General features: G+C 34.4%; 1 protein-coding gene across 4 annotated transcripts; it reads left to right on the forward strand.

Moving 5' to 3' along the window:
* Nucleotides 1-207: 207 nt before the first annotated feature.
* Nucleotides 208-13,690, forward strand: LOC132697217 (uncharacterized). Of its 4 annotated transcripts, none has more exons than XM_060662536.1 (12): nt 208-331; nt 4,762-4,809; nt 5,124-5,153; nt 5,408-5,599; nt 6,225-6,866; nt 7,684-7,845; nt 7,895-8,347; nt 8,392-8,526; nt 8,585-8,692; nt 11,454-11,591; nt 12,773-13,492; nt 13,553-13,690. In XM_060662536.1, the coding sequence occupies exons 1-12, from the start codon at nt 286-288 to the stop codon at nt 13,603-13,605; spliced, it is 2,727 nt and encodes a 908-aa protein (XP_060518519.1). In that variant the 5' UTR covers nt 208-285; the 3' UTR covers nt 13,606-13,690. The 4 variants fall into 4 exon arrangements, with proteins under 4 accessions (XP_060518519.1, XP_060518523.1, XP_060518521.1 ...); XM_060662540.1 differs by having other exon boundaries at nt 8,410-8,526; XM_060662538.1 differs by having other exon boundaries at nt 7,901-8,347.
* The last annotated feature ends 578 nt before the right edge of the window (nt 13,691-14,268 follow it).

Consider the following 14,268-nt stretch of genomic DNA (forward strand, 5'->3'; position numbering starts at 1 on the left):
CCGGTTCATATGTGTTTACTTTATCCATTAATGTTCTTCATTTTTAAAAAGTTGTTAATTGAATATAATGAAAACACATGAAAACAAAATCACGGATTATTATTACACTTTGTGACCGTCGTGATTAAGACGGAATCCCCAGGACGTGCAAGTCCTGTGTTGAACTGGTCAGGCGGCATATTCATATAAGTATTCAAGTCTCTATAAATAGGTGAGACATTGAGATCCGCATTCAGTCAAGAATAATAACAATTTGGAGATAGACCGGACGGGACGTTAACGAGAATGTTAAGAAAATTTGCTATAACTGTGGCTGTGATAGTGAACCTGTGTAAGTGTAGTTTTCGATTTTTTTCTTCTTGCGGTTTGTATGAATACACCAATTAATGGCGTAAATAATATGTTTTTGTTAGTCCATTGTATTTCGAATTTATCTTCTCAGTTGAAGAAACAATTATATCATTATCCTTGTTTTGTGCTAATTCTAGTGCTTAGAGTAACGTAGTGTGAGGTTGATCTTCCTTTGGCAAATTCTAATTGTCGTTGCACCGTGCCGAATTTTTGCCGCTGAATATATACATGGCAACTCATTGAATTTTTGGTGTATAAGTTTATCAAGAAAATCTAGATTTTATGGTTTTATTTTTTATGCAATAACGTAATATAGGTACTATTCTTCGCTAATAATAATAATCGATTCTGTTTAAGGGCACCTCAAGATTAGACGATCCTATTTCCAAGAATTGTTAAATACGAATTTACCAATAAATCAAGAAACTTTTACCTCATGTCGTAGTAAATCGTTTGGTGGTTACAAGCATAATGATTTTCATTTTTTTTATGTAATATCAAGCATATAGGTATTAAGCATTTCTACTGTTCTTTACATATTTGTATGCAGTAAATTACTATAAAAGTAAATATCGGAGACAATCTAATTGTGCATGGAGTTTAATTTCTTAAGGTAATTAAGTATATATGTAAAACAATAACGATATGAAAAATATCATACCAAATGCTTTTGACATATTTCAATCTTGATAAATATTATATTTAATATTTGTAACAATATAATATTTTAAAATTATGAGTGAATCCAAACAACTTTTGTCTTTTTGTCTTTTTGATATATTTTGAATGTTCTAAGATAATGTTTATGCCACAAGAAACGGGCCACCCTATACATTCATTTTAGGATGTTATCTCCTTATGGACTTACGTTTTTTATAATTGCAACCACTTGTATTTGAATGTCTGCGTATTTTTTTATATTGGTATTGATTTTTTTCTATTACCAAAGAGGTTACCTGAAAATTGGTTATCAGATATTACGTTACACTTCTCATTTGTGCTTGTGCTTTAATTATTTTTTTCCTGATTCTTGCTATAAAATCTTTTCAATCCTTTTGTGCTGCTATTCTACTATAACTTACCGTTTTAAAAGTCTTATTATGTGCCATTTTAATATACTTAATTTTTTTTACGCAATTTTCTACTACTTGCATAGATGAAAGTAATAGCGAAATATAAACTCATAAGACAGAATTCTATTTTCTAGGTGCCCATAATACGAAAACGAGACAACGCAGACCTTATGCATGTTAACTGGGCACCTATCAACATTATTGATTACGTCAGCATATATTTAGAAAAACAAAATTTCAATTAAAAATCTCGCCTGAGCTGGTGAAGAAATGATATGAAACGCTAGTCAATGACGTTGTTAATGTTTTCTAAAAACGGGTATACCTATATATGTGCATATTATGCAGATAGTTGTATTTTCAAGCCATTGTCGTGTAAAAAAATATCTTTAGCAGCAGGCCTTGACTGGTTTGTGTAGTTCATTATTGTAGATGGTTTATAACTCCCGACACAAAATGGCTAAAGGGACACGACACTGATCCTTAAGTAAAACCTGTTTCAAAGCATTTAAAATGTTATTGCTTCTTAGTATCTTGGAATCCTTGTTTCATTAAAACCCTGACTTTTTGAACAAACCTCATCTTTAACGGACTTATTGAGATGTACCTATCAACAATCAATAATAAACAAATTTTGATGCGTCCTAACTAGATGCTTACTTTTTTAAATCTAACTTTAATAGGCAATTGCTCTTAGCACATTTAAACATTTTAATTGTCTTAGATAAATACCGATGATACACTGATTGGCAGTTTCAAATATTTTTTGGTTGAAATTAAAACTCTAAAAAGGAAGTATTAACCAACGAGAAAAGTAGACTTTACAAGATTGGTGTAATAATACTAATACTAAAGTATGGTGTGTCTCAAAGTGTAAAGACAAAGGTAAATATCGACTACGTGTATCTCAGTGGCAGTATCGAATAATATTTAATCTTTATATTTTTATAACACCTTAAAAGATATTCTGTGCTACAATACAAACAACTGGTTAGGTGTTTTTCTGCTGCTGGCTGGTTATTTCGATAATTGCCGTCACCTTAAAAATGCTAATTTCAATGATGTGCAATGTCAAATTTTTGCAATAAAAGATAGAAATACCAAAAAAGATTGCAGAAAATGTATACTTTTTGTCAAATTTTATTACTTTACTACAATAACCCAATATGCATTAGCAATATTGTGCGAAGTATGTCTGGATTAAGGATTGTAACCGAAAAATATGAAGAAAAAGGATCGACTTTACGAACATATTTAAGATGTTTACATTAATTTTTTTATTTGCCATGGGCGGGGCGAATGCTTTTATTATTTCTCACGCGGTACTTACCACAGGCGCCTTCTTTAAGTTCTCGAGGTCACCGCTCCGAAAAATATTTCTGGAGTTTGATAAGTCAAGGCCTCATTGTGAATTATTACTTGTTTAAACATTGACCAACGCTTCGCACGGAAAATTAATGCTCGGTCAAGAGAGTAACCTAAAGGATTATCTTGTTCATTAAAAATGCAGTGATTTGAAAGAAAAGGAGTATTTTTCGAGATATTTGTTTTTATTTAAATAATTGCAATATAAATATCTGCCGTTTCGGCCATAAATACATTGATGCAGATATTCGTGACAGGGCCGTGTTAAGGCAATAGGCAATAAAGCAATGCGGTAAAATATCATCCAAATTCTGTTTAAACTGGCACAATACACTAATAGTATATTATGCAAAAAGTGATTCATGAGTTTATTTGACATGAGCGGAGCAAGTGTTTAATAAACGAGTGAGTTAAAAAGTTTACCGAACGTGTTGCATACTATACTTTTTCTACTACCCTTAGTTGTTGGGTACATTTTCGCAAAACAACAAGAGTACATTCACTGAGATGACCGTCAGAATTGACAAACGTCAAAATTGAAAGCGTGGGCAATATCTCCGAAAATATCCGATTGCTCCAAACCAGTGGGAAACGAAACTGACGTGAAAAAGGGGCGCTTCCCGCACGCTAGATCGGTGTGTAATTAGGTACAGACGGGAGGAGAAAAAAGATATAGTAAGCCAAAATAATGTGATCTTGTTATGTATCATGGTACTAGATCCATCATGGTTACAAAAGAACCAAGCGAAATTGATGGGAGGAGAATACCAGCAAGAGTGGATAAACATGCTAGAACAAAGACAGACAAGTAATTTTGTGAAATGTAAAAATATATGTAGCCTACACCTACCTTGCTCAGATACTTTCGGCTACAGTAGAGTCCTGTCAACCTATCCTATCAAACCAAGTGGAAAACTCCTTGCCTACATCCGATTTTCACTGATAGTTCTGGTAACTGTAGGAGAAAAGCTCCGTTAAATAAATGGAAAAGAAATTACACGGGGGATTAGAAAACGGTGGTTTCCCGCAAAGAATGGAGAAACTTAGTGAGACGTGATCTGTTTTATTGTACTCAAATTCATTAAACTTTCATATTAACTTTAAAATTAGGGCTAGCAAAATTTATATCTAAAATTCAACATTATACATGGTAAAAGTAATGTTTAGCACAATAACAATCAATTGTTTTTATAAATAGGTTAAGAATAGTGTATTGATAGTTTTGGTTAGTTGCCTAAATTTTTGAGTATATTTGAAATTATTGTAATACTTATTAATGCCCAATTGCGTGTACATACCTATACAATGTAATTAAACCAATTATTGTGATAAGGATAGCTATAGAGAAACAGAAGTAATTATAGGAGAACTTGTAATAAATGTAAATGTAAATAAATAGGTATTTAAAACTTTGTATTGTTTTTATTGTTTGGGTTAATTTATTTGATCTACTAAATTCACACACATCATATGAGTATTAACACTATTTTATAAGGCATCAACTTGTTCTAAATTAAAAACAAAAAATTGCTGATTTTCTAATTCCACCCTCTGCCATTTGCTTCTTAATTAGATCTCGTTTATTTCTTTATTATTGAATTCGATTGCAACCATTAAATGGGAATAATAATTTTGATACATCCTATAAAAGCAAATCAATGAGCTTTAAGTCAAAAAATATAATCGTAATATTTACGCTTCTATGTGGGCAGATACCAGCATATGGTTAATGTAATAAATTTCTGCTTAGTAAGCATTAGATCACTGGTAATACTTATTTGTTGCAGCAAGTTAAGGTAAGGTATCGGATTTAGCTTTGTCAACAAGTCGCGTCGATACGAGCGCTGAATAAAACATAACCCAAATAAGTTTTGTCTCATAAACCGCTTCAATGAAAATGTGGTAGCCATGGAATTTTTTTTTAATGTCTATGTTATTTTAAACATTTAACATTAGACTTATATTTTTACAGCAAATGGATATAAGATCTCAGCACCTGGTGCCGTGAGTGGGAGCTTTAGTAAGTATAAAAAATATTTAGAATAAGATATTTAAGTGCGGGAAGGATATTTTGCAATTTTTTCATATTCGTATAAAAAAATGTAAAATTCCCAACTAAATTGAAGACATTGAAGCAATAATTGCTTGAACTAATGTTAAAACTGTTACCATAATTTATACGAGCTCACTGACTAAAATCTTAAAAAGCCAAAAATACTCATACAATTCTCCCTTTTTGTTATCGAAGCAACATTCGATTTCGGATTAAATTTGCAACGTCATAATACAAAACCCTCTGGTATTAGTTTCCTACACATATTTTACTCATTTCAGGTGGATCGTCAGCATCGTCATCGGCATCAGGTAACTTTCTACATTAATATAAGTTACATAGAGCCCAAATATCTTTTTTTTATGTTGGCATTTATTTTTCGATCAAAGCAGAAATCATTGATGATGTCCTCATGAAATGTGGTAATCGTGTAGTTATCAATCAATAACTAAGTTTTGAAGAAAGAAAGAGTTATTTATTTGGGCGGTTATCAAATTTAAATTGGGTTTTGGTTTCAATACTTCATGTGATGTGTTAGTTACCAAAAACATGTGCTATTTTTTAGCATACAGCAGTTCCAGTTCCAGTTCCTTTAGCGGATCCTTTAACGGGGACCTGAATGGAAATGAAGTGAACAATTTACTGGGTAATCTAAAGAGTGGCAATGCCGGATTTGTTTCAGCGGGTGCTTCCGCGCAAGCAGCTGCTAATTCAGCCGCCGAAGTAAGCACAGTATCTGATTCCGGGGTACATACAGGTAAACATATTATTACTTTTTTAAAACAATTAAAATTGCTCACTTCAGTCGATTATTAATGTGTACTCTCTGTGACCCTTTATCGGAGCAAGTGGTTTGATTTCAAAGTTGCGTGATTACTACAAGGATGCTAAAACACAAAAAATATATATATTTTTTGAAAATTGCCGCATTAACTTACAGTTTAAAAATGAGAAATTAAAACTTTCCGAGGAAGATACGTTCTTTTTAAAAAAGTGTAGAATTATAAAAATTGTTTTGTCGTTGGTCACTGGTTGAGTTTTATTTCTTTTCTATACTAGTTTTGCAGAGACTAAAAACAATTTTATTATGAGGAAACGTTTTGAGTTTGAGTGAAATAAAATAGGATTCAAATTTAATTGCAGTTGAAACTAGTAGCTTTTTCTTCTTCCAATGCCCATTTGTTCTGAATATCATCCTGGTTATAATGAATTTGTTTGTGGTTGTTCTGAAGAAATTCAATGGTGGGTTGGGAAGTTCTTAAATATATATACTATTTTTATTGTGCTTATTACTATTTAGCTAAAAAAATGAATCAATTAATTATATTTAACTATAAAAATGTGTTTATTCGATAACGAACTGGTTTGATTGATTTATGCAGGTTCATCTGGATGTTCTAATGGGAATAGCGGGTGTACTGGAAAATCGACTCTTAGTGGGGGAGGAACTCTTACCCATACAAACTATGTAATAGACGACCAAGTAAAAACCAATGGCGGTCTGGCCAGTGGCAACAGCAAAAACGCTGCGAGTTACTCAGCAGGCAGTTGTTTGGGATGCCGAGGACCATTTCCCGGTCCTAGTGGTAGCATTCACGACTATAAACTTGCCACTCCCTCACACAGCACGGCTACAGTGCAAGTACCGTCAGTTGTCCCAGCTGTGAACCCAATTTCAACCAGCAACATTTACTCGAGCAAGCCAGCTAATGCTGCTACTCCAATTCATTCGGTGACTTATGGAGAAGGACCCGGATACCATGGTTCTGTGGGCACCAATAAAGATTTCATTCAGACTTTGCCGGGATCTGCTGGAAGTATATATTCGAGCAAACCTGTCAGTCATATAGTGGAAAGTGGTTCGGCTTACAATACGGTACAAAATTATGCGCCGTCATATAGCGGCAACGTTGGTACACCTTCCATACCGATAGTTGGACCCGCGTGCAGTTATAGACCAGGATCGCCCCATAAAGAATGCGGTCCGTTGGGAAATATTGGTAGCTCTAACGTGGCAGTTTCCGGTGAGTTGATTCGACACTGGTGGAAGACAAATACACTAAGTTTAAAATCGCACTTAATTCAATGACCTGGAGTAATGTTTTGCTAAGCACCTATCAGGAAATGATATAAATTATTAATTAATTAATGTACCCAACCTAAGCATTTATAGTAAACTGCGGTAAAGCGACAATATACCACCATGTTCATAACGATTTGTTTGTTCTACACATCTACTTTACATTGCAATCATTACATTTAATGATTTGTATTCTGATTCTTGTTTCAAATGGGGGTCGTCATCTGTTCGTTATCCTCCGAAGGCGTAGATTGTTAAAGAAGGCCGTTTTTAAGTTTAGAAAATGTGGTTTTGGTCATGTAATTCGTGTAACCAAGATATCCCAACAATCCCTTCCACTCTTGCGTCCTTTATTATGACCTCTGCATCCAGTACCTGTCTACTAATTACCGATGGTTTTGGTTTTATATAGCAATGTTAATTTGTAGCCTATGCTGCTGTTCCATATCATTTCTATTATTTAACATGTATCATAAGTCTTCGAAATATTTTTTCGACCTAGATGTTAGAGAGCAATGGTGAGAGGATGCATCCTAGACGCACACCTTTTAATACAAATGACTCAGTTGTAGTCCGATCATTATTCGTTTTGGCTCATTGGTTAAAGTAAGGAAAGTAAAAAGAAATTAACTTTAACTGATCGAAAGTAGAACCCTTTTTTGCTTGATTGAATAGTTAAGTTTATGTTATCTTAGTTTATATTATCTATTAGTGGTGGTTGTAACTTTCGGGTATGTTCAGTCAATCATTCTATCATTTAGCATCAGTCCCAGGCACTTTTCCCGGCCCCACTGGAAGCATTCACGACAGTAAACCGGCACATTTGACACCGTTGCAACACGGCCACGTGACTGGAAATATCCACAATGTTCATGTCGATTCAGCAGCTGCCGCAGAGGCCGCATCTCAAACCGGTGGCGCAGGTGCCATTTTCTTCTCCATTTCGTCGTCACTTTTAAACTTACATTCCAGTTTTAGGGCATCATACCCCTGTGGTTGAATCTACTCCCGGAATATACTATATTATCAAAGAAAAAGCGCCAGTCATTTCTCATGATTTGCAAGCACCGTATGCCCATTCGCCAAGTATTTCCGCTCAAGTACCGTGTAGTACTATCGGGTGCCAGAACATTCAATTCAACTGCAATGGGGCCGAGTGCGGAAATACGGAAAACACTCCAGAGATACTTCTGGGACCTGGAACGGGACATTTACCTATAGAAAAACCAAGTACATCATTGGAAAGTCAGGGTTCCTATGGAAGCTCGACGACCGCATCTAAAGAGGGGCCGTTAACATCGGAAAAGTTTCCAGGACCGACTGGAAGCATCCATTCCAGCAAACCGATCCACAACGTAGTAGGTGGTGCGAGTAGCGTAGCACAAGCCGGAGCTCAAGCTGGAGCCGTAAGCTATTCGGAATCTGGTAAATTTCCTTTCACATTTTTTATTTCGAGACTACGTCGGCAGGTTTGGATCGTTTTTCAGGTAAATTCCCGGGACCTGTTGGAACAATTTACGATAGTAAACCGATTCCTAATGTAGTTGGAGAAGGAGGAGCTTTGGTAAGCGGTCATGTTGCTGCTCCAAGTCATACGGAAACAGGTGAATTTAATGTGTATGGTTATTTTGTTCAAAGCGGCATTATATGTATGTTTTTTAGGCAAATTTCCAGGCCCTATTGGAAGCATCCACGATAGTAAACCGATCCAGAATGTGGTCGAGGTGGGGGGAGGGGCAGGAGTTAATGCTGGTTCTGCTGCAATTTCAGGTAATTTAGTATGGCGCACAATTTTTATTTGATTACCTATTTACGGTTACAAAAAATAGTCACATAATAAATGGGCGAGATTCAGTACATTTTGATCTGAAAAACGAAAATTCTCTTCTTAAACCCCACCTCTACCAGCGGATAAACATTCTAAATTATCATATAGCCGGTATAAAGCTAGTAGGAATATCTGCAACAACTATCACATTAATTATGATCTAGTATGTGAGCCTTTTATGATAGATGGTCTGGAAATTACAAGAACCTACTCCGATGTCTTGACGATTTATAAAATTTTGAACGGTATATATAGCTGTCTGACTCAACTCTAGTTCCTTGGTTTTAACATCTATCAATGACGTCAGAACTCCCCAATGTTTTGTTTTCCATTTCATTAAGTCGACTAGGGCTATTTTTCGCCTTTAACTCGAGCCTTGAGGTTATTTAAGAACTGTTGTCTTGATTCTTTGCTAGCGGTCTTCGACCATTTAAGAGAAAGTTAAAAGGAGTGGTTGATTTTAAGTAGCTAGTGTCATACTGTTTTTTTTTAATTAAAAAAAGGTTTATACTTATTTTGGTGTTTTGCTATGTTGCTAATTTAATTTATATTTATATTGTTCTTTTTTGTAAATTGACTCAGCTGTTGAAATAAATAAATTAATAAATGTCCCAGATCGTGGGACAGTAAAGAGTTTACATAATTCTCATATATCACAGTAGAGTTTCCGAACCATATTTGATATTTGGTACATGAAATTTATTTAATTGCGCATAAGAGAAACAAAGTGAAAAAAATTGTCAGACAGAGAGAAAAACAAAAATGTATCTTAGAAACAGTCAAGGGTGACCCCAAATACTCGAAAACTTTTTGATTTAAAATAATTAAAAAAATATACCCCCTCACCCTCTAAAAAAAAGGCGAATATAAAATACCTCTAATAACTTAAAATATAAGTTTCCCAGTTCCCAAAAGTCAATTAAGGATGAAGCAAGTCGAAAGTGGGCGGCTAGTGATGCTAGTTTACATATAGGTGGTAGTTCAACAAAAATAAAAGGTTCTACAGTATGAAACATGCAGTGAGGACAAATTAGTATAATGGTGTGAATACAAAAATTGTCGTAGATATAGATTGGCAAGCACGTGAATTATTTTATTTAGGTCTTTATTAAGTATATTGTCCGCTTACTTCAGCTGTATATTCTATAATATAATATAGTATATTCTATAATAATGTATCCCAATGACAAGTCCATCAACAACTGGATTTTATAAGCAAAAGGCTTGACCGATGTCAAATATCATATTTATTATATTAATAATTATTGTCCCTTGTATTGAAAAAATGGAAATACAGAACGGAAGAGTTTAAGTCTAGTGCCAGTCCTGCCAAGGTATATGTTTTTTTTCTTAATTTATCATTTTTTAGTAATTTAATTTGACATTTATCGGCAAAATATGTTTCTCCAAAATAATTTGACCAACGTTACTAACCAAAATAACCAAAATTACCAAAAATGCGGTTACTCTAATAATATTTGTAGCTATAAAGTATGCCCTAAGTTACACATTATCAAGCAACAGGCACTACTATAAACCGAAATAAATGTAGCAAATGCTAGTCGTTAGAAAGATAGCATCGACACTGAAGCTTAACTCTCGAAAAATGTTGATAATTTTTGAAAGTCATAAATGAAACACGTCTACGTATACGTATACAATACAACCAAACTAACCAAAATTACCAAAAATGCGGTTATTCTAATAATATTTGTAGCCATAAAGTATGCCCTAAGTTACACATTATCAAGCAACAGGCACTACTATAAACCGAAATAAATGTAGCAAATGCTAGTCGTTAGAAAGACAGCATTGACACTGAAACTTAACTCGCAAAAAAATGTTGATAATTTTAAAAGTCGTAAATGAAACACGTATACATATACGTATACAATACAACCAAACTAACCGAAATTACCAAAAATGCGGTTATTCTAATAATATTTGTAGCTATAAAGTATGCCCTAAGTTACACATTATCAAGCAACAGGCACTACTATAAACCGAAATAAATGTAGCAAATGCTAGTCGTTAGAAAGACAGCATTGACACTGAAACTTAACTCTGGAAAAATGTTGATAATTTTAAAACTTATAAATGACACACATATACGCATACAATCAAAACAGTTTCATCAAACAAATTCATCAAGTATGAATGCGCTTTATAGACTGGTTTAGGGTTGACACTAATACAAAATTCAAATTTCTACATCGAACAACTTGATACATTAATTTTGAATTAAGGTTTCGATATTAATGTAAATTTTCAAAAGTTTAGTTTCATTTTCTGCATTGGGCATCACATTTATTAAACAGAACTTTCTTATTTTCATTTATAGAATACAAGGCGGGTAAGTTAAAGGACACCCTGTATACTTAAATTGAATTTATTTTCCTATACTCGAAGTTATTTAAATGAGATGAAAATATTTACTGTCATAATTGTTACATAATACCTAATCAAATTGATCCAGCTATTAGTTACACTTATACATATTTAGTTATAATATAAAATAATATGCACGTTCCGAATAGATTCAAGGGTAATATTTTGGCTAGCCTTCGTTCCTTGTTTTACCAATATTTCAAAGCAGTATTATAACGTCCACTTGCTATGCTCCGCCGGATCAAACTCGTGACTACAATGAATATTTTCGTGACCATAGCGTTTTAATTTTTACAAATTTGAATTGCCTTTCAGGAACCTATTCTACATTGACGCCGGTTAAGTACCCAACGTCTCACTTCCCAGGCGGAAGCGGAAGCATTCACGAGAGCAAACCAGCTTCGAATGCCGCCGAAGGTTCAGCTTATTCTGGAAGCGCTCTATCTACCCAAGGTAAATTTTTCTGAAATATTCGTTGATTTTTTTTTGTACAATAAAATTGACTTGATGCACTTGGCAGTAAAAATTTTTAAATATTGATATTTGATTTGGAATTATTTGTTGCACTTTAAAAAAATATATTTTTGAAATTATGAGATAAAGTAGTCCAGTAGTGAAAATGTGATGTTGAAAAAATAATTTATAACAAAAAGAATAATTGCAGAAAAAGCTAACTAGACTATGTACCGTGCATTCAATTTATCTTGATAATATTTTTTAATTGGCTGTAACTTTTTTGTTTTAAGAGATATTAAGATAAACAAAAAAACAAGATGCAGGGTTAGTAGCCCAGTTTTTTCCCCAAAGGACGTATAAAATAAAACACTATCAATTTTCTAACATATAAGCCTACATCATATATTTTTTAAATGGAACACCCTGTTGAAAATTGATAGTGTTTTGTTTTATACGTCACGCGGAAAAACTTGGCTACTAACCCCACATTTTGTTTTTTTCTTTACCTTGATATCTCTAAAAACAAAAAAGTTACAGTCAATTAAAATGTTATCAAGATAAATTGAACGCACGGTACAGTTTTTGTTTCACTTTGATTTAAGCAATGGTCGTGTTTAGAAAGATGCACTTTTTAAAAATCACAGTTATGAACAATTTTCCTATTTAGCAAGACTCCCAGCATTAACCCTCAGACATATTATTTGCCCGAAGAATTAAAAGTACTGGTATAATTAGTTAAAACAATTAAGAAAAATTAAATAGAATGGGCAATATGGGCTTGAATATTGATTAAAAGCATCAGTGTACATTAAATTATTCCGTAAAATGTTCACCAACTTTTGGAAGAGTTTTATGGCTAAAGTCATCAGTTAAATTTTATTGCACATAACCAAAACTAACGAAAATTTGAAAAATCACTTTATACAGGATGTGAACAAATAGTGTACCGAATTCAAATGATAATTTATATAATGTGCCAAAATCGCTACTAACTATTGCTCTCTATCGAGCCGTATTTCGCTTTCATAAATCGGAGATCCTTCTCCCGTTGAGTATTGAACTTTCAAATCACACGTGTACTTTTGTGTGTACTTTCCCACATTACGCTATTTTTTTAGCACCTGCTGCATCACCAAAATGTTTTTGTATATTATTGACAACTGAACAAATATTTACAGATAAAATAGTATTCGATTACCCACTAAGTGGTAGCGGTATCCCGTGCTTTTCGGGTTCGTGTGGTGGATCCGATTCCGGATATGCAACCGGCCAAGTTACTATACAGAAAAACGATGGATCCCTTGTGTCAGGAGAGGACGATTACAAGCTCGCTGGGTATATCGGTTGTACCGGAATTTCGTGCAACAATGCGGGACAAAAGTTAAGTCCGTTCGGTTTAAACAAAAATGGTGCTCCTTTGTTATCGGCTGACGTCGATTTAGGCGGCTATGTTGGCTGTACGGGAAGCTCTTGCAAAAATGCCGGACAAAAATCTGGCTGTTTGGGAGCTTGCACAATGGATGGCGGTGCATCCAGTAATAATGGTGCCTCCGAATCCGGTCCTGGTCTAGTATCGGGAAATAAATCCGACTGCTCAGGAGGATCTTGTTTTGGAGCAAACCAAGCATCTGGTCAAGATATTTTTGAGGTAGATTCGAAAAACAACCAACATTTATTATCTGATTCCATTGCTGGATCGTATTCGGGAACACAGTCCGGAACCGAGCAGGTAAAACATGGATTTGCTAGTAGCAATTCGTTCGCTTCGGCTGGAAGTGCGTCTGGATTCGGGGGAACCCCACATTTTGGTACAGGCAGTGCGGCCCATGCTGGTAGTGCGGCTCATTCTGGTAGCGCCGCCTATTCCAAAGCCGGTGCGTTTTCAGGCAGCTCAGCAGGTATTAAATGGGAAAGCATTTAGTTTTATTCAGGCCGTTTGAGTTTATCCTTTTTTATAGGGTCGTATTCAAGCGCCAGCGCCCACGCTAGTTCATTCGCCAGTGCTTATTAGTCTTTCCATGCTGCATCCCTGCATTTATTTTCGCATATGGAATTGCCAAAAATTGTGATTTTTTTATATAAATATAGACTAAGTTTCGAAAGTAGTGTTAGTTTCATTCAGAAAAAACCAGAATCTTAGTTGTTCACCTAGAAGTTGAGACCGTTAGTCAAATGCAGGATCTTTCAAACTCACCTCTCAAGGTTGGGCATTGAGTCGGGGACGAATATACAGGGTAGTTCTAATAAGTGCTACGATAAGTATACTATTTTAAAAAATTTGAAAAACCTTAGATAACTCCGGAAATATGGCGAAAAAAGTTAAATCTATGCTATTCAAAACTGTAGAAGCTCAGTACGAAGGTCTTCAACCTGAGAAATTACCTTATTTTTGACTTACACAAGACGTAAATTTCAAAAAATTCCATGCAGAAGGATTTGTACATTTTTTCTAGTTTTTAACAGTATATTATGCAAAAAGTTTCAGAAATAATACTTTATTCACGAGTTTGTTTTCACACGAACACACCGAGTGTTCAAGAACTTCATGCTGTCATTAGAACTGACATTTCGTGTTTAAAATCTGGTTAAAACATACCATCTTTTCCAACCCATGACTAAAGTACAGGAAACCCCATTTTTAATAAAGCTGACGTTTAAAAGTGACACCATGTTT

The sequence above is a fragment of the Cylas formicarius genome, unplaced genomic scaffold (genome assembly GCF_029955315.1).
Source record: "Cylas formicarius isolate icCylForm1 unplaced genomic scaffold, icCylForm1.1 PGA_scaffold_1__22_contigs__length_36826433, whole genome shotgun sequence".
In the NCBI taxonomy this organism is placed as follows: Eukaryota; Metazoa; Arthropoda; class Insecta; order Coleoptera; family Brentidae; genus Cylas; species Cylas formicarius.